We start from the raw sequence: 23,146 nt of genomic DNA, 5'->3' as shown, positions 1-23,146 counted from the left end.
ATGCTTACCCCGGGGAAGCTGGCCATGGGGGCGTAAAGATGGGGAGGCAAATGCACATTTCTGGAGATGAGAAAAAGAGCCAAGAGTGTGAAATGGCGTACACACTGCAATGTGCAAAGGACCACAATGATCAGATAGGATTGTAGAGCAGCCTCGAGGCTGGCCTTCCAGCCTGTCTTCACCTAGTAACCAGGCTGCCGGGCGACTGTTGGCCCTTCAAGAAGCGTCTCCAACCATTGTCATTCACCCATCACGTATTTCCAGAGCATGTGCGGGCGCTATGCTAGTGCCAGCGCAACAGTGCTTCCCTTCCTTAGGGACTTTTCTGGTTATTGGAGAAGATAGAGACCTTCAGCGAGCCCAGGAATGTGAAACCCTGCAGGACGCTGAGTGAGATCTAAGATGTTAACGACCTGGGAATGAACCACCTGCCTCGCCTCCCACTGCTCACTTACGTCCATCACTTGGGGCCTCCGGGCATGCCATCATATGCCCCCAGCGCTCTCTTCACTGCCCAAAACACACCTCTCCTGGCGCCCTGAGCCACTGCCCTTCTCGACCCAACTCAGCACCACGCCCTCCTCACGTCCAGACCCCCGGTGACACTCAGTTCCGCTAAGGTGGAGGCGCGTGCCCCTGCAGGTCTCCCGGGCACGCCACGGAGCTCCTGTAGAGCAGACACCGTTCAGACCCCTCGCCGCGCAGAGCCTGCCCAGCCATCTTATGCGCAGAAGCGCCTCGCCCCGAGCGCGCCCCCGGGATCAGGAGGAGCGGTCCCAGGATGTAGTTAGCGCGCCCCCCGGCGGAGAGAGCGCCGCCCTGCAGGAGGGGTCGCGCTCTTGGCGGGTGCAGAGCGCGCCCCCGGGCGGACAGAGCGTGCCCTGCGTGGTGCCCGCGCGCGCACGTAAGCGCGATCTGGCGGACGCGGAGGCTTTCCCGCAGCCCCGCGTCACTGCCTTTCCGTCCAGAGGGGAGGGGACGATTGCGGGACGACCTGGTCCGGGGATTGCGCCCCTTGCCCGCACCGCTTCCCGGACCCCCGGTGGGGACGTGCGGGTAGGGCGCGCTCCCGCCGGGGATCTAGGGGCGGGAAGGGCCGTGAGCGCGCGCCCGGCCTGTCCGAGGCCCCAGCGGCGGCGCGGGGCGGGAGGGGGCGGGGCCGAGGGGGCCGGGGGAGGGGCGGCCGGAGCTGCGCCACGGCCCCGCCCCCTCCGCTGTCCCCGGGCCGCGGCGCCGCACCTCCCCGCCCCCACCCTCCCCGCCCCCACCGCGCTGCGCCCCGCCCGGCCTGGACTCGCTCCCTCCGCCACGATGAGCAGATGAGCTCGAGGGAGGGCATGAAATTCCAATTCCACTCGGGGGAGAAAGTGCTGTGCTTCGAGCCGGACCCCACCAAGGCGCGAGTGCTGTACGATGCCAAGGTGCCGCCGCGGGCCGGGCGGGGAGGAGGCGCGGGCGGGGCCGGGGCCTGGAGGCGGGCGCGGGCGGCGGCCCCTCGGGCGCCGTGCGCGGGGAGCGCGGGGCGGGGGCGCTAGCTGCCGGCGCTCCTCAGCCAGCGCGGGGCGGCGGGCGGCAGGGGGCGCTCGCTGGGCCCGGTCCGCGGGAGTCGGGGACGGGGCGCTTCCGTTTCCGCTTCCGCTTCCGCCGGGTGCGCGGGGCCGCGCACGCGCCGACGGGGGCCCCGCGCGTGCGGTGTCGCGAGGCTGGGACCGCGGCGTCGGTTTTCGCACGCGACGCCAGCGCTGGCCGCGCGTCAGGGCAGCCTTTCGCCAGCGGGCTTGGCCCTTCGCCTTAAATCGCACCTATATCTGCGCGGGCCCGCGCGGGTTGCCGTCTGCGGGACGCCCTGACCGACAGACCCAGGTCCTAACACTAGATACTTCGCGTTGGCCGCCGACTCGTAGCGTCCCTGTTTGGGACCCAAGACGTGACTGGGCCAGCCAGACCTGTTCTCTAGGCCGTGACCCGACCCCGAGGGCAAAGAGGTCCCCTGCCTTGGCCCCTCCTGGTCTTGCAGCCTTTTCGTGTTTATTCCCCGAAGGATTTGCGGGGTCTGAGCCTGGCTTAAGTCCAATGGCGCCCCGGGTCGGTCCACTTCAGGCTTGAAAGTTGCGCCACACCCTGCAGTTCCTCAGGTGTTCCTGGCGGAGGGAGGGTGCACCTCTGTTGTGAGGACCAAGAAAAGTGCAGTTCAGCGACTCGGGGTGGGAGGCTGGTCCCTGTCCCTTGGGCTATAGGCGAAGCCTTTGGCGGCTGGGACGAGTGCGGCCCTCAGGGTGCATCTTAGTGGATATCTGGGCGGCACTGCCCCTCGGGAATGCCCCACGACCCTCTGATTGTTTGTATTCTACTTTCGGACCCTTCCCTGCAGCTCCTGTCTCAGCTCTCTTCCCTCTCCCTTCTAACTATCCTTTCCTGTCCTTGCGTTTCCCCAGGGGGGAAATAGTACATTTTCCACAAGGGTCGTTCTGGGGCCAGTGCGGGGGGTTAGGGAGGATGGAGTAGTCTCGCCGGGGACTACAACTCCCAGACGCCGCAGGGCTGCCGCTTTCTTCTCTGGCCGGATTCCCCTCAATGACAGATTTGCTGGCCAATGGCTACAGAAGATTCACCCTGTCTCGAACTCGAGACCAATCACGGGGAAGTTGGACGGATGCTTCCTATTTTGAGGCATCCACTCAGGGGGAAAAAAAATGGAATTGAAAGGGAAAATGTTTCAACCGAGCTGTCGGTCTAAAAAAGGAGAGAATGCTTTCCTGTTTTTAGAAAAAAGCACTATGAACTAGTTTTCCTGATCTCGCTTCTGATATTCTATACGTTCTACCGTTTGTGGGCAATTTTTCCTGGTTTCAGATTGTCGATGTTATTGTTGGGAAAGACGAAAAAGGAAGAAAGATCCCAGAATATCTGATCCATTTTAATGGTTGGAACAGAAGGTAAGTGTACTTGTTAAAACTGGGCTGAATATTGATCATCTTTGTAGCGCAGGGGCATCACTAATTTCTTTTTAAGTTTTCGAAACACTTGTAGGAAACTTTCATTTCCTGTTTTTACTTTGTTATTACGCATTCCTGTTCTAAGGAATGAGAATTTTTAAGTTAATAATGTTTGGATTCCTTATGAGTAATTCTAGAAACCTCAGCCTTTTCTGTGTCTAAATGAGTGACTTTTTTAGTTTATTTGCATCCTGTTTTTGATTTTAGAATGTTTAAACGGTTTTCTAACGTGTAAGTAACTCGGGGATGCCTCTTCTTGTGAGGTGCTTTTGTAATTTATTTCAAGATCAAACTGAAATGCTAAATTTTACATTGTCTACTTTTTTGGTTTGATTAGCTGGGACAGGTGGGCTGCTGAAGATCATGTGCTTCCAGACACAGATGAAAACCGAAGATTGCAGCGTAAATTGGCAAGAAAAGCTGTAGCTCGCCTGTAAGAACCTCAAAATCATGTCACAAATGTTAATAAAATGACATAAGTATAGTTTATTAAATAATTTCACATGTTAAAATTGTGTAGATTATAAGTGTTTCTATTTTATTCTAAATGCAGCAGGTTCAGCGTGGCTATAGTATAATATTTTGAAATGGAGATTACCACTTATGTTCTGTAGTTTCATTATTTTTCATTTACTTAAGAAATAAATGTTGACCCTAATCAGTCAATCTTAAGCTTTATTTCAGTTGTGTTTATTTTTTGTAGGAGAAGAAAAGGAAGAAAGAAGAAACGCTGCAGGTTGCCTGGGGTCGACTGTGTCTTAAAAAGCCTCCCTGTTGAAGAAAAAGATGAAAATGCTGAAAATTGTGAGTGGCTAGATTTCATTTTCTTTGACTAAAAGAACTTTCACCTTTTTTTGTTTATTTTTCTGGCATGGGCAGGCTCCAGGAATCAAAGCCAGGTCTGCAGCATGTTAAGTGATCACCTTGTCTTTTGATATCACAGGGATGATGAGACGATTAAGTGAATGTATAGGAAGGAAAAGATCTTAAGCTCATTATGTGTAACATTTGCTGATACATACACACACACACACACACACACACACACACACACACACACACCCTTTTTTCTTTTAAAATTCGAGTGGTAATCAGTATTATTCTAAGGTCTCGTCAGAATCTTGCTCATTGCTGCTGTCTTCATAGCCAGTATCTTTGTACTAACACATCACAGGTACGTTCTTATGTTTTCATCCTCGTACCTCCCTGTGCCTTGGCCCAAATCAGAATGTAGCAGAGAGCCATAGGATCCTAGTTGACTGAGTACATCCAGATCATTAGCTTGTGTGAAATTTGTATCCGTTGAAATTGCTATTATATTTTTAAAGTTAAACTTCTATTCTGAAAGGTACAGTATTTGTGTTCAATATCTGTAATATGTAGGACTTCAATTTATCATTACCAGTAGGATGTAAACTACACCTAAGATTTTTCAATATAAAGGTTAAAAAAATATATAATGCAGGTTTACCTGCTGTTTTTGTTTCATACAGCAATAAGCAGTTCTTCTGCTGACAGTAGTGAAGAAACAGATGCGGGAATAAGAAGTGAAGAAAGTGATATTGAAGAAAAGACTGAAGTGGTATAAAGTTTTTGTAAAAACACTTTCTCTTTGGTATATATTTTAGTGGTAAATTATGTGCTAAAATTCTCTTAGTTTCATTAAAAATACATTTTTTCCAGATAGTATAAATTTTTATTTGGCATTTAAGGAAAAGCAGACCTTCTTTATAGTCACCCTGTGAGTACTGTCATTGGCTATATTTGTACCCATAAAGTGTCTCTATAGATGATAACTTTATCTCTTTCTTTCCAATGAAATCTTGAACTTTATTTTTATAATAATGATTAATTTTTTTTTACTGGAGTATATCATAGTCTTACCAGCATCTTCTGTCTGTCTCCAAAATTAATGTAAAACCATTTATAAATGGGGAAGAGAAGAAATTAAAGCATTTGTAATATGCTTAGTGCCCTCAAATAAGTTGACTTTTGGTCTTTAATGTGTCTCTAACTAGAACATGTGGCATAATTAGTATTGTAAGTGTTGAGGGTTTGCTTGGTTTGTGTCAGAGTAGGCTCTCATTTGTTAGTACCTTTTGGATATAGACTCTCCTGTTATAAATTGTTAAAAGTGGAATTGTCATATTGCAGAAAGAAGAACTAGAACTGCATACGAAAAGGGAAATGGAAGAAAGAACAATAACTATAGATATTCCTGAAGTTCTAAAGAAGAAGCTTGAGGATGATTGTTACTACATTAACAGGAGGAAACGGGTATACCAGTAGAACTTATAAAAGACTTGTTATAGAGCTGTCAGTTAGCCATATTTTGCAATTACAAGTTTTAAAGTACTCTGCCGTGGTGATTAAATTATAGATAACAGTTCCCAGCCCTGGCTACCAATTAGAATCTTCTAGAGAGCTTTCTAAAATCATGATGCCTGGGCTTCAATCAAGAGATTATGACTTGATTGATCTGAGATGCAAGCAAGCAGTGGGTATGTTTAAGAAGCTTCCAGGCCATTCTAGTGGGTTGCTAAAGATTGAAAATCACTGCTTATGTTTATTTGAAAACTTAATACCATCAGTAACAATAGAAAACAAAAATCAAGTAAAGAGCATCAGGCCGTATTTCTCTAAGAGCTTCTACTTGAACAGAATTTGCTTTTATTATTGAGTTAAAAAAATTGGGGTAGACATGGCCACTTTTTCTTGACATAAATGGTTTATACAACGGGATGTATGGTCTGTTTTTGTTCCCAGTTAGTGAAATTGCCATGTCAGACCAACATCATAACTATTTTGGAATCCTATGTGAAGCATTTTGCTATCAATGCAGCATTTTCAGCCAACGAAAGGCCTCGTCACCATCACACCATGTCATATGCCAACATGAATGTGCACTATATCCCAGCAGAGAAGAAGTAAGTATGGGGCATTTAGCATTTTGTGGTTCTCAGTGTATTTGAGAAGTGACTTCAGTTAGAACAGGTGGCACTTTTCTGTTTCATATATTTTGAGTTCATTTTATAATTTCTCATGTTCATTTCCCATATTTTCATCTTTTAGTCTGTAAGCTCAGAGAATGGGGGAATAAGAAAGTATATCAAGTTGCAAGAGACTGTGAAAGTAATTTAAACTCACTGCTCTTATTTTATAAATGAGAGAACTTGGGTCTGGAGAGTTTATCATTTCCCCAAAGACTCTAAACCAAGACTTGGGTGCACACTTAACCTGATCCCTTTTAGAAACAACCCACCCCAACTATCAATGTTTTTTTTTTTCTTTTATAATTACTGTATTGCAGATGGTATTTAAAAATAACAGAAATCCTAAGCAAAAATAGCCCACAGATTTGTCCTGTACCTAAACCAAAATATAAACATTTTCATTTGTCTTTGTCACCTTGTAGCCTTTATATGTATATTCAGTTTTTATATATATCATACAAGGCAAAATGATATTTTTTGTGTTCATTTAATATTTTGTAGTTTATTTTTTATATTATACTTTATCTTAATTTTTTTCCTTCTTTTCCCCCACTTTTACAGTTAGTGAAACAGCCTAGAAGTTTTCATACCTGTCTCCACAATCCTATAATTAGAAATGTAGGGGGCCTTAAAAATATAAATATATTTACTGTATCACTTTTATCAAAATAAATTTCTACTGTTTGTTTGCAGCTTGTTTACTTTATAGGGCAGTGAAAATTCTCGAATTCATTGTATGGATCTCCATTTAGTTGTGCATTATAATATTCCATGCGAAACATTTATGTGCTGTCTGTGACTGCTTTTACCACATAAGGGCAGACTTGAGGAATTGTCACAGCAACAATATGGCCTGCAAAGTCTAAAACATTTACTGTCTGGCATATTTTTTCCCAAAGACCGTGGCTTATCTTATTACCACAGTTTTAACCCTTTTATATAAGAAAATGTGTGGTTCTTTTTCCTTAATAGCTTCTGGGTTTTCTCTTTTGTTCTCTTTTAGGTTCAATTTTCTTTCATCTTTAAACTTCATTTGTAACTTTTCATATGTGAGATAGGCACCAATTTGTTTTTATTAATCTGGGTAGCCATTATGCCAGCACTATTTATTGAAAACTACATGATCATTTCCCAATGGATTAAAATATCTCCTTTGTCTTATTAAAAAATTCACATGACTCTTGAATTCTTCTGATCTGTTTCTTTTCATGTTTGAATACTGGTGATGAAAAGACCTCTCACTCTTTCATGATTTCCTTGGCTATGTTTAGATATTTATTTCTCCTTAATGAACTTTGAAATGATCATGCCCACTTGTCCTCCCAAACCTCAGAGGTTCTTGTTGAAATCATATTAAATGTGTGTAGTACTTTTGGGGGAAGATATACTTATGATATGCCTTCCCATTTAAGATGTGGTTTGCCTTTTCATTATGTTCATTTCTTCTTTTGTGTCCTTCAATTGGTCTTCTAGGATTTTTCTCCCAATAAGCACTCTGTCTTTCTTATCAAATTTATTCCAAAACAGTTTTTCCCCTATAGTCTTAGTAATGAAGTTTTTCTAATTGTTCAGCTTTCCATCTCCCATCTTTGTAATCACATGCATGCATTTTTGAGGTGGATACCCATGTCAGAGTTATTCTTTGCTGACTATGAAATACAACCTGCAACTTTGACCTTATTAACATGATGTTCTATTTGAGGAAAGCATTTCAGTGTCATTGGTTAAAACCAGATGCTCTCACAGAGAGGTCTGGAGGGTAAAATTTGATGAAACTAGAAGCACTTCTTGCTTTTCAAAGTATTTTCCCTTTTCCGAAATTGTCAGTAAACATTCAGGTATCTGGTCTGGATGTATTAAATGTGTGTTCTGCTTCTGACCTGAGACCAGTTTTTTTCAGTGTTATAATTGAGGGTCATAATTCTTTTTCCTGAGAATCACCAAAATGGGCAAGGAGAATTTTATTAAAGCTTGGGTTTTGCAAACAGCTCAATATTACATTCACAGTGATCTTCCTGACATACTGCCTTGCACATACAAGTCATCAGGATTAGAATAAGAAAAGTAGATTGTTAGAGTTGAAACAGGTATTAAGAGTTCATTGAGGTCAGCCGCCCTTCAGCTCAGGGATTGAGGCCTTGCTACCTTCTGCAATGCATCCTGCATAGACTTTTCATTTGGCATGTAATTTATTAATTTGTGTTGAGTGTGGGAAATTGAAATTACCAGTGTACCTTCTGCACTTGATGTTTTAGCTGTATTTCCCTATTTTAACTCTTTGTTGTTAGTGTTGATGCATTCATTTTGTTTTATGTGTGTGTGGGTGTGATATATAGACCTTTGAAGTTTGAAACTATACTTTACTAAAAATGTGCATTTCATTGTGAAATTTTGGAAAGTACATAACTATTACATTTTTGCATTGCTTACTGTCCTTTTATTTCTCCTAGTGTTGACCTTTGTAAGGAGATGGTTGATGGATTAAGAATAACCTTTGATTACAGTCTCCCATTGGTTTTGCTCTATCCATATGAACAAGCTCAGTATAAAAAGGTGACTTCGTCCAAATTTTTCCTTCCAATTAAGGAGAGTGCCACAAACACTACCAGGTAAGTTAGATACCCTGCAATTTGACCTTCAGATGTCAGTCATATAGCTAAATCATTTTTTGAAGATTTCAATATGGTGCTAGGCACCAGCATGTATGGAGTAGGGGAAAGGTTGAGAGGTGTCAATACTGGTGATTTTCTTTTTTCTAAGGTATACTGTCATCATTCCCTTTTTAAAAGGCTGTGAAAGATTTTACCAAATGAAAATTTTAGTATAGAGAATTTAGGTTGGATTCTGAACAGCCATCCCCATCTTCCCAACGACAGTAAAGTAAAGTGAAGAGAACACAAGCTTGGAATGGCTCATGACATTCCCTGCCTTATTACTGGTGTCACTTGAGGAGGTACTTTCTCAGGTTCTTGCTCCTGCATCTGCACAATGGAATAAATCTGCCCACACAATTAGTTACATTAAGTGAGACTGTTGAGAAAGGGCAAGCCACACTTGGCCTTCAGTAAATATTATCTCTCTTCCCTCTCTACCACATCACCACTTTCTCCCCTTGATCAACGAGCATGCTTAAATTGCTATTGTTTTGGCATGGGGGTGTCCCCCAACTTAAGTTTTTACCTTTAATCTCCAATAAGCTCCCACCTAATCACTCTCATTCTTCTCTCATTTCCACTCAGCTATAGCTCTTATCTTCTAACCATCTGACTTTAATTTACCCCTACTCCTTGACCAAAATCTTCTCTCCAAGGCAGTAGTAACTTCCCACTTGTCACACACTGCACTTTGCATTGGCCACCTTTCCCCTCTCTCTCCTCCTTTCCCTTCAAAGCTTTGTCTTTCTTACTTCTTTGTCTGCTTGAGGCACACTCTTCTCAGCTTTCTTGATTGGCTTTTCTAGCTCTTTCCTTTCCACAGCTGATTTCACTTTAGCCCTAGACCTACAGGAACCACTGGTGGCTTGTGTTGAGGTCCACATGCCCTATTCCCAACTTTGAGGTTCTGAATGTTCAGGGTAGACTCTGTGTGTTTGGACAAAGTTTTCCTGATGCTTGTGATTTTTTTCTAGTTCTGACAGTAGTTCCATTTTGATGAAATAGTATATTAATCTTGTTTTCTGAACCAGAGTTTCCCATCCTTAACTCTATTGACATTTGGGGGCTGGATAATTATTTATAGTGGGGGCTGTCCTCTGCATTGTAGGATGCTTAGTAGCATCCCTGGATTCTACCCACTAGGTGATAGTAATGTCTCCCCAGTTGTAACAACCAAAATTGGCTCCAGATATTGTCACCTATCCCCTGGCATGGCAAAATTGCTACCAATTAAGAATCACTGTTCTACGAAATATAGAATGGGCCTTGCCATCTTAAAGCCTGCATACCTCTCAGAGGCATTGAGAGAATTAATATGATTTAATATCTTTACTCTATTTTAAGAAAATATGTTTTTCATGATACATATTTGAAGTAAGGATTTATAATCTTCCTGGAGTTCAGTTTGTTTCCTGTTCTGTCTTATAGGAGGTCACTGAAGAACACTTCCATGTTTTGCAGAAACTCTGGACATGGTTATGTCTGAAAGCTCTCCCCTTTATTTCCACAGGAACCAGGAGGAGCTGTCACCAAGCCCACCTTTGTTGAATCCATCCACTCCACAGTCCACTGAGAGTCAGCCTACCACAGGCGAGCCAGCCACACCCAAAAGGCGCAAAGCTGAGCCAGAAGCATTGCAGTCTCTGAGGCGGTCCACTCGCCACACCTCAAGCTGTGACAGGCTGTCTGAGAGTAGCGCATCACCTCAGCCCAAGCGCCGACATGCAGACTCATCTGCCACCATGCCCAAGCTGTTCCTGCACCTAGAAAAGAGTAGGTTTCCTACAGGGTTTGGGAAAGCTATGCCAGAGATTGCTGGTCTCCATTTTATGCTTACTTTTTGCCAGGCACTGTGCTCAATTGATGTGTGTATGTGTCCAAATGGAGGTGAGTCTCCTAATACGTCCAAAGTAGTATTATGTCCCCACCTGCCAGAAGAGGAAACCATATCACAGAAAGATGAGGTAACTGGGCAAGGGCACACAGTAAAGAACTGGTGGAGCCACTGTTTCCTACAGATTCTTTTGAGCAAGCTGGATTAGAATCCTTTTTTTGTATAGAGAATTTTTATGAATTTTTCAAAATGAGCAACCCTTAATGGGTTATTCTTAATGGGTTGCTTGGGCTCTTTCAAGTGTCTTGATTGTCTGTTCTAAATTTTGATTTGAGAATTCTCTTCTGAAATAAAGTGAAAATGATCGGATCCCCATCATCTCTTCTTATATATTGAAAGACTCTCAACCTTAACTGAACTCCATATTTCCTCACTCTGATTTTGACCTGTTGCCTTTTAAGGGCTAAATACATTATCTAAGCATTTACTATTATTTGCAAGAGACATGTAAGATCTGTTTGCTATTTTGTAGAACTTAGAAGTAAGCTAGTAATATTCACTTTAAAACTTTGTAAAAGCTTATAAAGAAATGAACTCTTCTATTTTTATATTGTCTTAAATCAGAATTTCAAATCAATAACCATTCTAGGCAGTTTAAAAACTGCCGAGAATTATAGTTTTCAAAGATAAAAGAGAAGACATTATTGTGGTTCCCTATGAAGATGCTAGTTGGAGAAGTCGAAATATATCAAGATAAAATGAATTAGAGGTAATTTGTTTATTCCACATATGTAACTCTTTGGTTGTTCAGAATTAAAAAGTACAGTTCAACATATAGACTGATGGGCTAGAGCAAAGGTCAGTAAAGTTTTTCTGATAAGGACCAAATTGTACATATTTTCGAGTTTGCAGTCCATACAGTCTCTGTTGCAGCTAGGTAATGCATAAATGAATGACCATGATTGTGTTCTAATAAATCTTTACAAAATCAGTAGGTTGGATTTGGCCCCAGGCCCTTGTTTACCCTTGGACTAGGGTAAATTTCATGAAGGAAAGAATTTGGGACTGGGTGTTGGGAGAAGTTCAGGGCTTGGATTGGAGAGGAAGGGCGTTCTGGAAAACAGGATTTGAAAGACTGACTTTGTTGAGAAGAGGACTGTGTTTGGGAATGCCAAGAAATGGAGTTAGGTGGGGTAGGGCTGACTTCTGAAGGGCAATAGAGTAGCAACCTGAGAGAGTTTGTATTTGATGTATGGGCAAGAGAAACTCACTCGGTTCTTAAACAGGAGTGTAATCGAAGAATATTAACTAATACACTAGATTGGTGAAATATTTTTGCCTAGCCCTTTTTAATTTCCAAAGTGCTTTCACTCTGATCTCAGTTGCACCACATCGTGAACGTCTGGAAGATTTTGCTATTGTTTCTGCCATAAAAGATGAGATGAAGCTATGTGACACATCCAGGGTAGGCCAGGACCAGAACTCAGGTGTGGTTCAGTACCTCCTATGGGCTGTCATCCATCTCTGTGTTGGAATGTTTACCAGAAGCAGTCCCTGATTTGAGAGCTTTATGTGCATCATTACCTCATTTAACTGTCACAGCCATTCCGTGCAGTGGAGTAGAGGTGTGTTACTCCATTACATACCAAGCTTGAATACCTTGCCCAGGTTCTGTATCAGAAGTGGAGCTGACATTTGAATCCAGGCAGTCTAGCTGCAGAATCCATCTTAAGTGGTTCTTTGGGCCACCTTTATAGGATATAGATCCAGATCGCCATCCCTAATGCTATTTGTAAGCCTGATTTGCAACTTTTTCCCAAAGGAGGATGAAGGGATTCACATTTTCTAGGATGTTCCCCAGAACCCCCATCAACCTGCATGGCCTGCTTAAGCTGTACAGTGGTTTGCTTTTGGATTCAGGCCAAAATATGGGTCACTCTCACAAAAGCCTCAGTCACTACTCATCACGAAATAGGAAAGGAGCAGGTAGGGTGAGTGAGACACAAAGGCAGTGTTTTCACGGAAGGAGTCACGGCTTCCCAAATGCTCATTGAGAGGGCAGAAGAAAATATCTAGGAAGTATTGGGTGAGAGCATGTTGGGTGGTGTTTCCTACCTACCCCTATTCCTAGAGAGAGGAGCATATTATGCCTTTACCTGAACAATGGGTCTTCCATCCCAAGGTCTTACAGACCCTGGACCTATTGTTGTCAAGTCCCTCAAAGCCAACTTTACATTTTTTAGAAAGCAAAACCTCATAATGCCCAGGTGGGGCTAAGAATCAAGGGAAACGTACTGTTCTTCCTTACTTCACAAGGCTAAACCATCCCCAAAAAGCTCTACATGGATGGATTTTCTTAAGTCAAAAAAATAATTGCTGTCCATTTCAGTGGAGATAAATTTAATATATTTCTGAGCCTCAAAATTTAAAACCCATTTATGCTAAAACAATACATGCCGTTAAATTGGATATAATTGCTTTAGAAGTTTACTTTAGCTATTTTAATGCTCATCAGGCATTTCCTAAATTTAATTGAGAAATTTAATCTACACTCATTAAGCCCTGTCATTTCTGTTTTTCTCTTTACATTTAGGACCATATTCACAAGTAAAATATACGGTGCTCAGTGTGGTGTGGTTCCATGCTATAGTGCAAAATGAGTACATGTTACTGGTTGATGTCAGCAGTGCCATTGCTATCACCCAGATAGTGTCACACTTGGGGAAGAAGTTGGCAGTTGTGGAAGTAGGTTGCATGACTGTAAATGAGCAAACTGTATGGACTCTTGAGACAGAGCTAAACCAGCAGGAACGGGTATCACACTGCAGAAGTGAACATGTGGTGGCTCTCCTCCCATGGAACTTGGCTGCTTATAGGGCATGGAATGCACGACAGTCCTCACGGTGTGGGAAAATGCCCCCTGAGCCAAAGTCAAGGTCATGTTCCTCTGAGACAAATTCTCACATCCTAAATGAGGGCATCTCAGCTTCTCCCACACTTTCCTGCCAAGTTAACTGTTTTCAGGTCCCACCTGAAAGGTTACCCTAGCCAGGAAGCTTCCTGTAAACTCTTAAAGCTTTCCTAACAGTGGCATTCTATTGAATTGCCTATTCACTGGTGTAAATTCTGTCTCTGCCTCATGAGTTCTTGAAAGAGACACCTGACTTGGTGGTTTCACCTCCATTGCCAGCTCAGTGTTTGGCACATAGTTATAGGTGCCTAATAAGTATTTGTTGATCGAATGGTGATTGGGAAGGTTCAGCAGGGAAGAGTTAAAAGTAGCATATCCTTGAAAATTCCCTTTGTATATATAATCAAGTGCCAAAAAAATCAGGCACATTTTTAAAAATAGCTTTATTGACATATAATCTATATACCATGCAATTCACCCATTTAAAGAGTGGTGTATAGTATTTGCAGAATTGTATAAACACCACCACAGTCAATTCTGGAACATTTTCAACACACTAAAAAGGAACCCAGTACCCATTGCCCTAACCTATTTGCTGTCACCATAGATTTGCCTATTCCCAACATTTCATATATGTGTATACGTGTAATCATATACGTGTCTTCATAAAATATTTGTCCTTTTGTTTCTGGCTTCTGTCACTGGCATGTAGCACAGATCAGTACTTCAGTCCCCCCCACCCCCACCGTATAGTATTCCAGGTGTTATCTTTTATAATAGAGAAATCTTGCTGTTAAAAAGTAAAACTTTCTGCAAACCAATTTTAGATTTATGCTCTGCAGTTTATATTGGTCTTGGTGGCAGTCTTAAATTCAATACCTGTACGATTCACAGGTGGATAAAAACATGTTTTTCTTTTGAAGAGACGCCTGTACATAGCAGATCATCATCACCTATTCCTCTGACTCCTAACAAGGAAGGGAGTGCTGTGTTTGCTGGCTTTGAAGGGAGAAGAAATAATGAAATAAATGAGGTAAAGAGTTAGTGTTTGATGTTTATCCCCGATAATTCCTTTACCATTTTGCAGTTGCTTAAGTCCTGTGGGAGGAAATCAGTGCTTGTTGAAGCGTAATGTTGCTTTTGCTGTAAATATTAACAAACTCGTTCCCATTATTTAACATTTGTGTTTCGGTTTCTAAAATGAGAAAATTGTTAGGGTCTCAGCCCTGTATTTACGATCATCTTTTCTTTGAATAAGTTCAATTATTGAAAAATCAGTATTTTCATATTTTAAAACAAGCATTGGCAAACTTTCTGCAAAGGGCCAGAGAATAAATGTTTTAGGCTTTGCAGCCCATAAGGTCAAGACTGTTCAATTGCAGAAGCAGCCATAGACAATATGTAAATGAATGGGAGTGCTAGATTCCCATAAAATTTTATTCATGGACACTGAAATTTAGATGTCACATAATTTTCATGTGTTAGAAATTATCCTTTTTTAATTTTCTCAACCATTCAAAAATCATTCTTAATTTGTGGATTACAGCAAAACACAGTTGGTGGGCACATTTGGCCCATGAGTGTGGTTTGCTGACCTCTTTAGATTTTTGATTCTCTTTTATGATTGATAGTAATGCTACTAGCCATCCCTTTTATGGACATACTATATGCTAAGCATCATGCCAGACATGGGACCTTAATTACCTCTAATTCTTGAAAATGATGATCTTACCACTTTGTTCAGTAAATAATTGTACTTGACAGTGTACCATGTGTAGGTGGTGAAGGCGGTCATGAAAGATTCAAGCAGGTTTCCTCTCTTCCCTTCAACACAGCCCTTGGCCCAAGAGGCCTGGAGCCCTGGGAGTTGCCCTTGCCTGCTGGGTAGGGGTGGTGACATGGAGGAATGGAGCCCTGAGCGCATTTCTGACACTGGATTAGGATCTCCAGTTAGAATTATATCTGCAGTTGGGAAGAACGCTGCCTGACAGCAAGGAGTGCATGAGGAAAACAAAGCAGAGAGCTAATGGGAACAAACAGCTGTGGGAGGAGGGAGGCTACCGAAAGCCCAGTGTGCTATGATCAGCAACCAACCAGAGCTGACAGTGAGTCCTCTGGCTCTCAGGAGGGCACCCTCCATATAGGACTTTGGGCAAGTGGCTCACCCTTCCTGGAGCTCAGTTTGTTGCACAAAAGTATATGGGAGGGGGCGGGCCACAGTGGCTCAGCAGGCAGAGTTCTCACCTGCCATGCATGATTCCCAGTGCCTGCCTGTACCAAAAAAAAAAAAAAAGTGTTTGGGAGGCTAGCCATCTATCTACAACATTCCAACCCTCCTTGGCATTTTGAGTTTTAACTAGTTGGGAAGATGGCATATGTATCTGCAAAAATCCAAAAAATATATATCAAAATAAATCAGTGCACATCCTGAAGCCTAACAGCAGTATCATTTTGTATTAGTGAAATCTCTAGGTTCACTCACAATTTTAAAACTCTTATTTTTAAGAACCAGCTAAGGGCTGTGGGTGGCAAGTGTTCAGGGCTTCAGAAGAAGTTTTCCATTGGGATATTCTATAAATTTCATATAGGAGGTAGGATGTAATTGTTTATATAAAATGGGTAAGATTTGACAGGGGAAGATGACTTACTAGGCGGAGTGAATATATGATGGTAAGAAACGGGTTAGCAAATTCTTGATGTGAGGAAACACATAGTAAGTATTTGCACCCCATATACAGTCTCTTTCAAGACTAGTCAACTGAACTCTTGTAGCAGGGAAGCAGCAGGATGATACATAAACAGATGAGCATGGCTGGGTGTCAATATAAATTTATCCTGGGGCACTGATTATTGAATTTCATCCTATTCTTACCTATCATAAAATATTCTTTTGGTTTTTTTCAACCATTAAAAAAAGGAAAAAAAAAAACATTTTTAGTGCTCAGGCTTTAGGCAGAGTTTGTCCCACAGTATTAGGCTGACCCCTGATGTAAAAGCTCGAAAGCCCAGTTTGTGTTCTGTTAATAGTAAAGGAAGATTAGGAAATTCCCAGTACAGTCAGTTCTTAATATTCCCATTTTTCAGATGAGGCAGGACTGCAGGGTTTATTACTTAAGAGGAATAGTGTTTCAAAAGGCATCTAAATATTCAGTGGCTATTCCCTGTATGATCAGCTATGTGAGATTGCCATCTAGTGGTTATAGGTATCGCTGCATGCTATAGTGAAAAGTAGGATTTCTGATAAACAGGTGAGTTCAGCAGGCTCTTCACAATGACTCCCAAGACCACATTAAGTGCCTCTACCTCAGTATTTCTTAACCAGAGCTCTGTATCCAGTTCACCATAGCTCTTTCTCCCAATATCAATCCTATGCTCCACTGTGTCAGGGAACATTCTGGTCGTATATGTTTTAATTTAAGAGCCACAGGTGATTCCTGTGCATAACTCCATCAGTAATAACTATAAACCTATATAGTTTTTCCCCATAAAATGTATCTTTGATAAACAGGAGATTTTAAAGTGTATTGAAATGCAGAATTGAATAAGTGAGGTAGACTCCCTTGCTAACTAGCTACATGACCTGCCTTTTTGCATACATGTATGGTTCATGCATCTAATTGCACATTCCTGTGTGTTCACTTTGAGTATTACTGTCAAAGCTGTTCCTGAGCTCCAGCTGTTTGCACTGGGGTAAGTGTGGTAGGTGGTATAAAGATGCTGATACTGTATCACTGCTTCAGGGCTCTCACAGTACAAAGGATGGGGATGGGGGACTCTGTGAGAGTCTGGAGTTGATGAGAAAGGTGCTGAAGCTAGGACCTCTAGCATGGAGTTACAAGGAACCACTTTGGCAGTTGTATTAGCCTCTACAATTTCATTTGTTCAGTTGGCTAGTTCAGTATTTCTGGGTTTTTTACATCTTTCCTGGTTTGTTTTGTGGAGGATTTCCTTAGGTCCTGCTATTTCCATGTTACACCTGACAAGTCCCACAAAGCAAAAAATATAGCCTTGTACACTAGGCTACAGTTCTGTAATTTGCGACAGGAGACCATGAGAGTTTTAAAATATAGCTCCCACTTTATCAAAAGCCCAAAGTCAATCTGTAGTTCTCAAATTCAAAATGAGGGATAAAAAAATTCAGTTGTCAGGTTTAACGTGTACTTTTAGTGGATTCAGTAGGTTAAAAGATTCAAATTAGTTCCCATAGTGTATCTAATTAATTAATCCTGAAACTATGGTATTATTACTAAAAACATCTATTGGTTATTTTTAAGTGCTCCATTCTTCTATCATAGCAGAATTTCCCAGAAGGAAAAGGGGCTAAATGACCAAAGTTACAGATATTTGTAGGTGACAGTTGTTAAGAATTCGGAAATCAAACATTTTCTTAGTCTAATTTTAAGTTTTCCCCCCTCACTTTTATTTATTTTTATAAACTTGTGTTTATTTTTATGTAGTGGCATTTTCCTCCTTCATACAACTTGCCATAATTTTTACATGGTTAGAAATGTCTCCATATTTCAGAGGAAAGTGGATCCTTCTGTAATTGATTTAAAAGGCAAAAAAATGTTTTGAAAAATTTAATAGTGAAAAACTTTAATATTTATGGTAATGTATAAACCATATGGAAAACAAATTCATATATGTTCCTTACCTTCCAAATCAGAATTCCACCATTAGAAAATGAACACTTAACATTCTGGAATATGTTTTTTGCATTTTGTCTATAATAATAATAATAATAATACATATATAATTATATAATTTTATACATATCCTCATGTGTATATATTTTCCACAAATGTCACATTGCACTGAACTATTTTGTAGCTTCATCCTTTAAAACTTTATACACACACCATACGTCCTATGTCCTTAGATCATACCCATAAAGCGCTTCATTACAAAGTAAGTAAGGGGCATGGCTTCATAACTTCCTTATTGGTTTGTTGTCACCAATTTCCTCCCATTTTCTTGGCCCATCTGTGAAGCCCTTCCTCCTGTAGGAAGCCTGGGAGTGGGAATGTGGCACTTGATTGTGATGTCTTATCTCCCAAACCTAGAATATCCAATCCTGTGTGCTCCTGCGAGGATTCCAGATACTGAGGTCTGTAGGTAATGGAATGTTAAGTGAACAGCAAAAGCATTCAGCTGATGCTTTTTACAGGTCCTTTCCTGGAAACTCATGCCTGATAATTATCCCCCGAGTGACCAGCCACCTCCACCCTCCTACATTTATGGGTCACAACATCTGCTGCGCTTATTTGGTAAGAATCTGACTTCTTTCTTCAATGCGTTGTTTGTTGCATTTTGTTTTAGATGCACTTGTTAGCTCATGTACATCTTGTGGTTTTGGTAAGTATCTGATGTAGAAATTTTGGGGTCTAAGAATTGATAGGTGATCTCTTGATTGCATGAATTGTCACTGGGTTTTTTTTTGTTTGTTTTGCATGGGCAGGCACCAGGATACGAGCTTCATTGGGTTTTGAATATCTGTGCTGCCTCTCTGTCTTTGCTTGCTAAGAGTTTTTGGTTTTATTTTATAATGTGGGTGTCAATATCCATTCCAATAAGGATAAAAAGGAAATAGACGAACCTTGACCATGTGTCCTACACATTGTCGGATTCTGTCGATTTAAATTATTTTGTCTGTTTTTTTTTAATGCAGTCAAACTTCCAGAAATCCTTGGAAAGATGTCCTTTTCTGAGAAGAATCTGAAGGCTTTACTGAAGCACTTTGACCTCTTTCTGAGGTATTTGTTACTTTGTCAAAAATTACTTCTGACACCTTATATGTGACTTTTCTCAGTCTCTGTTTAGAAAATATAGAAGATAACTTTGTGATATTTGAAAAGTAGCAGTGTTACCTTAAATATGGTTGCTTCTGACCATAATAATAACAGGGGTGTTTCTGATATTTTTCTTCCCATATTTTCTGGTTCCTAAATCAAGAGTTTTCATTGTACTGAGATAAATGTTTTTAAGTCACTAGAAGAATCTAGTGGGGTAATTATGCAAATAGAAAATTAATTTTCTAGAGTAGAAATAATTGAGGTTGATATTTAGTTTTGCATTTTTTGTTTAGGAGTACCTTAAGCATTGGACTCATACTTGTATGTATACAAACTAACTTCAGTTATTAACATTTCATGGGTGGATTTTGGTGTTTACTTGAGTTTTAAGATAAATGCCCACTAATGTGAAAGAGAAAGGTATTGCTTGCTTCACATGACAAAACCAATCATTTTACTATTCCATAGAATCATGTTGTAATTCATACGTCTTATAATTTAGCCATCTAAGGACCCCACCAGTTTTCAGTGTTCATCAGGTTCTTAAAGTAAAACTTAAGTAATTGGTATATAGGAGGGTATTTGTTTTCAGCATGCTTTTGCAAATGCATTATCCTGTTTTCTCCAATCACGTTTTGCAAAGTTTTTGCTCCTATAGATAGATTTCATTATTATGCAAAAGTATCCTAGCTCTTTTTCAACATGAGGAGGGATAGGGAAGAACAGCCTTACTTGGCTTATTTAAGTATGTATCCTGGACTCTTCAGTTTTTGTGTTGACACAGTATTCACACATTTTAACCTCTTTTGTGTTCTGTTATAAACTCTCCACATAGAACGTAGACCGGAATAGTTTGTATTGTGTTTTTGCTAGTGAATTCTAAGATTTATGCTGCTGTTTGCAATGTCTATGGAAATCCCATGTAACTTGGTTTTAATTTTTAATGTCTCATTTCCAAAAAGGTGAAATCATATTCTTTTAAGTGCTTCTAGGTATCCATTTTATGGGCTAGTCTCAATTTTTTTGGAGGTGTGTGTATTAATCTTAAAGTACTTCTAATGTTCTGACTTTATTTTAAATCCTAAACCCTTGTTTAATTGTAAGAACTTGTTATTAGTTTTTACGTTTTATAGTTTCACTTTTTATTAGGTTTCATAGTTTTGCTGAATCTTGCTTTTTATTCTGTACCTCATGGATTTCTATACAAATTAAGAAATATTTTTTTAGAAAGTGATTTGGTATATTTACCCAACAGTCTTCCTGAATATTGACCAAAGTTTCCTCTTATCCCCCGGTTATGAATGAAACTCACTTTCTTCTCCTACCTCTACTTAGCTAGTGCCGATTTCCAAGCTTCCTGTTTCTTGGGAGATCTGCCATCTTGTAGGCACCCCTCCATATTCACATTCCTCCAGGGCATCTCTGCTTCCTGCTTTTTCTAGCTAACCATCCTTAGAAACCTCCTGGAATGAATTGCTTCTCTTTAATCAGCCGTCCTCACAGGGCTAGGTCTCTGGCTGCCGCCTTTCTAGTCTTGGTGACTTAAAGCTCTTCCCTTTTGCTCAAGCTGTATGCCCTAGCCTCAGTTTTACTTTTGGCACAGCTCTCTTCATCCCTCCCATCAAAGATGTCTATTAACCAGTTCCTCTCTTTGGCATTCTCTGCCTCACCCTGTGTATCTAACCTTGTTTCTTCCTTCTCCTTAATGGGTACCTTTTTCTTGTTAAGCCCCACCCTGTAAGAGCTAATCAAGTTAAGATTTACCTAGAGTGAAGTGCACCCACAGCCAGAGAAATTGGTCTTGTAGTTCTAAAAGATACTTTCATGTAAGCATTAATAAAGTGTCTATGAATGGAATTAAACTTTAAAATATTTTATTGGGAACAGATTCAAAAATACCATATACCTCTCCGCTCCCAACCTCCCCTCAAAACAAAACAATTCTATTTGGCATAAAATTTTATAAACTGAAATCAAATAGTGCTAAGAAAAATAGACATCTCCAAGTTAGAATAGAAAAGCCTGCTAATTTTGAGGTATGCTATACACAAAGTAGAATTTAGGGGCATAGGAAGCAACTTAGAAAGATTTACAAATAAATATAGTTAAACATTTTTTTTTAATATTGACATTCCTTTATTCTTCCTTGTGCAAAATAGGCATTTTTTAAAGGCATCCAAATATGTCAACTAGGAAGACAATAGACTTAATATATCACCCCAAAGAGGGTACAATAAAAGAAGAAAAAGATTTAGGTTTTGAATGAATTTTTAACTCAGTTCTTACTGAGGAAGGTATTATGGGGGTTCATCCTTACTTTTTAGGAACAGCTTGGTCTGGATAGAAATAGCCAGGGAAACAAACCTGAAACTATTTACCTGATTAGTTAATATTGCGCATTTGAGAATGTTTTAGCTCCATGGTAAAATCAATTAAAATTTCCGTATTAGGATATCATCTTAGTATTGCAGACTCTTGAAGGACCAACCCCATTTTGGCATCCATCTTCAGACATGTCAGTCTTTTTTTTTTTTTTAATGCGTTTTGGTACTGTAACCTGGAACTGTAGAATTTTGGGGCATGGCATATAAAATACTAAATGGTAGTACTAATTGTTACATTCAACTTTGGTTTAACTTAAGTATTAGGATTGTGAATTTCTCAAGTGACATTTTTGAGTTTATGATTTGTCGTTTTTTTCTAAATTGTTTAAAGAAAAGGAAAATGTGGAAATACTCTCTGAGGATTTTTAAACAGAAATATTTATGTAATCAAGGTTTGGAACCCCTGATAGTGAAAGGATTCAGATGAAGTATTTATTAACAAGGAAGACAGATATGTGCAATCAAAGTAATCACTATGTAGAAGTCAAGATTACATTCATTTCTTTCATCCAAATGCCAAAGAAGAGTTGACATCTTAGTTGGAAGTTAATATTTTGCCAAATGGTATTTAGTCCTTGGTATGATGATCACTGGAGCGTTTTTTTTCCTTTCTTTTCTCAGGTTTTTAGCAGAATACCATGACGACTTCTTCCCAGAGTCAGCTTATGTCGCTGCCTGTGAGGCACACTACAGCACCAAGAATCCCAGGGCAATTTATTAAAACTCTTGGTTTCTGAAAGAACAGTTTCTCCATCTACCTTTGTACTCTAGATTGCAGGTGAAGACTTAACAAAGCAGTGGGGTCATGAAAGTTGAAATAATTGAGGCTGGTTCAAATAAGCGTTAGAAGTCGCAATTTTTTGTTAGCAGTGAACACACTTTTTTAGGTATTTGAAGTAAGCATTATACAAACTTTTTTCAGATTTTTCATTTTTGTTCGGAGGCTGAATAACTTTCAAACAAATTTTAGATTTACTTGGAAATTGAAAATTGGTTGCAAAGTATTTTAGAGGGAATTGGTATTGATGGCAGAAGGAAAATTATAGCCATATATTTGCATAAGATTCCCTTTCTGTAAAACCTTATTTTTGTTCATCTCAATAAAGAGCTGTCTGTCTTTCTGAGATTTGCAGCTATAAATTTGCTTGTTACAGTTCCCCTAATGTAAAACATTTTTTTTTTTTTTGGTTATCTAAATAAAGCGTTCTCTGACCTGTTCTAAAGAACCAGGACAGAGAATTTTCACTTTGCTCTTATCTTCTTCTCTTTCTTTATCTCAGGGGAACACTGGGGAAACCACTTGACTTATGACTGTTTTGTTTTGATTTACCTTTGTTGAGGTCTTTTGTTTTCCTTTCTTTCTTTGATTTGGTCTCAGTTGGCAGCATACATGAATTAGAGACACCGCTGTACTGGGCTGCTTTGTCTTCTTGTGGCACCATTAACTGGTCTGGGACCAACAACAGTTTATCTTCCATCATTACCAGCTGTCTCAGAAGGTGCCTTTCTAATCATCTTCAGCCCTTGTCTTATGCATAAATATGCGTGTGCCTGGGCTATTTTGAAAAGTTTCAAACCAGTA

General features: G+C 40.5%; 1 protein-coding gene across 1 annotated transcript; it reads left to right on the top strand.

The window, feature by feature from the left end:
* The first annotated feature begins 1,260 nt into the window (after nucleotides 1–1,260).
* Nucleotides 1,261–22,820, top strand: MSL3 (MSL complex subunit 3). Its single transcript, XM_077146066.1, has 13 exons — nucleotides 1,261–1,421; nucleotides 2,854–2,936; nucleotides 3,334–3,429; nucleotides 3,700–3,800; nucleotides 4,490–4,578; nucleotides 5,151–5,273; nucleotides 5,763–5,923; nucleotides 8,440–8,598; nucleotides 10,154–10,416; nucleotides 14,312–14,421; nucleotides 18,556–18,655; nucleotides 19,057–19,141; nucleotides 22,186–22,820. Exons 1-13 carry the CDS (start codon nucleotides 1,320–1,322, stop codon nucleotides 22,283–22,285), a joined length of 1,572 nt encoding a protein of 523 aa, XP_077002181.1. The 5' UTR covers nucleotides 1,261–1,319; the 3' UTR covers nucleotides 22,286–22,820.
* The last annotated feature ends 326 nt before the right edge of the window (nucleotides 22,821–23,146 follow it).

The sequence above is a fragment of the Tamandua tetradactyla genome, chromosome X (genome assembly GCF_023851605.1).
Source record: "Tamandua tetradactyla isolate mTamTet1 chromosome X, mTamTet1.pri, whole genome shotgun sequence".
Lineage (NCBI taxonomy): Eukaryota > Metazoa > Chordata > Mammalia > Pilosa > Myrmecophagidae > Tamandua > Tamandua tetradactyla.
The sequence above is the reverse complement of the archived record's forward strand: the minus strand, read 5'-3'. Positions and strand labels throughout refer to the sequence as shown.

Bases quoted from the DNA above. Each gene is read 5' to 3' on its own strand.
- MSL3 (XM_077146066.1), top strand. From the start codon at position 1,320: ATGAGCTCGAGGGAGGGCATGAAATTCCAATTCCACTCGGGGGAGAAA. The intron at 3,801-4,489 runs GTGAGTGGCTAG...TGTTTCATACAG, and splicing joins AGATGAAAATGCTGAAAATT to CAATAAGCAGTTCTTCTGCT. The intron at 18,656-19,056 runs GTAAGAATCTGA...TTTTTAATGCAG, and splicing joins ACATCTGCTGCGCTTATTTG to TCAAACTTCCAGAAATCCTT.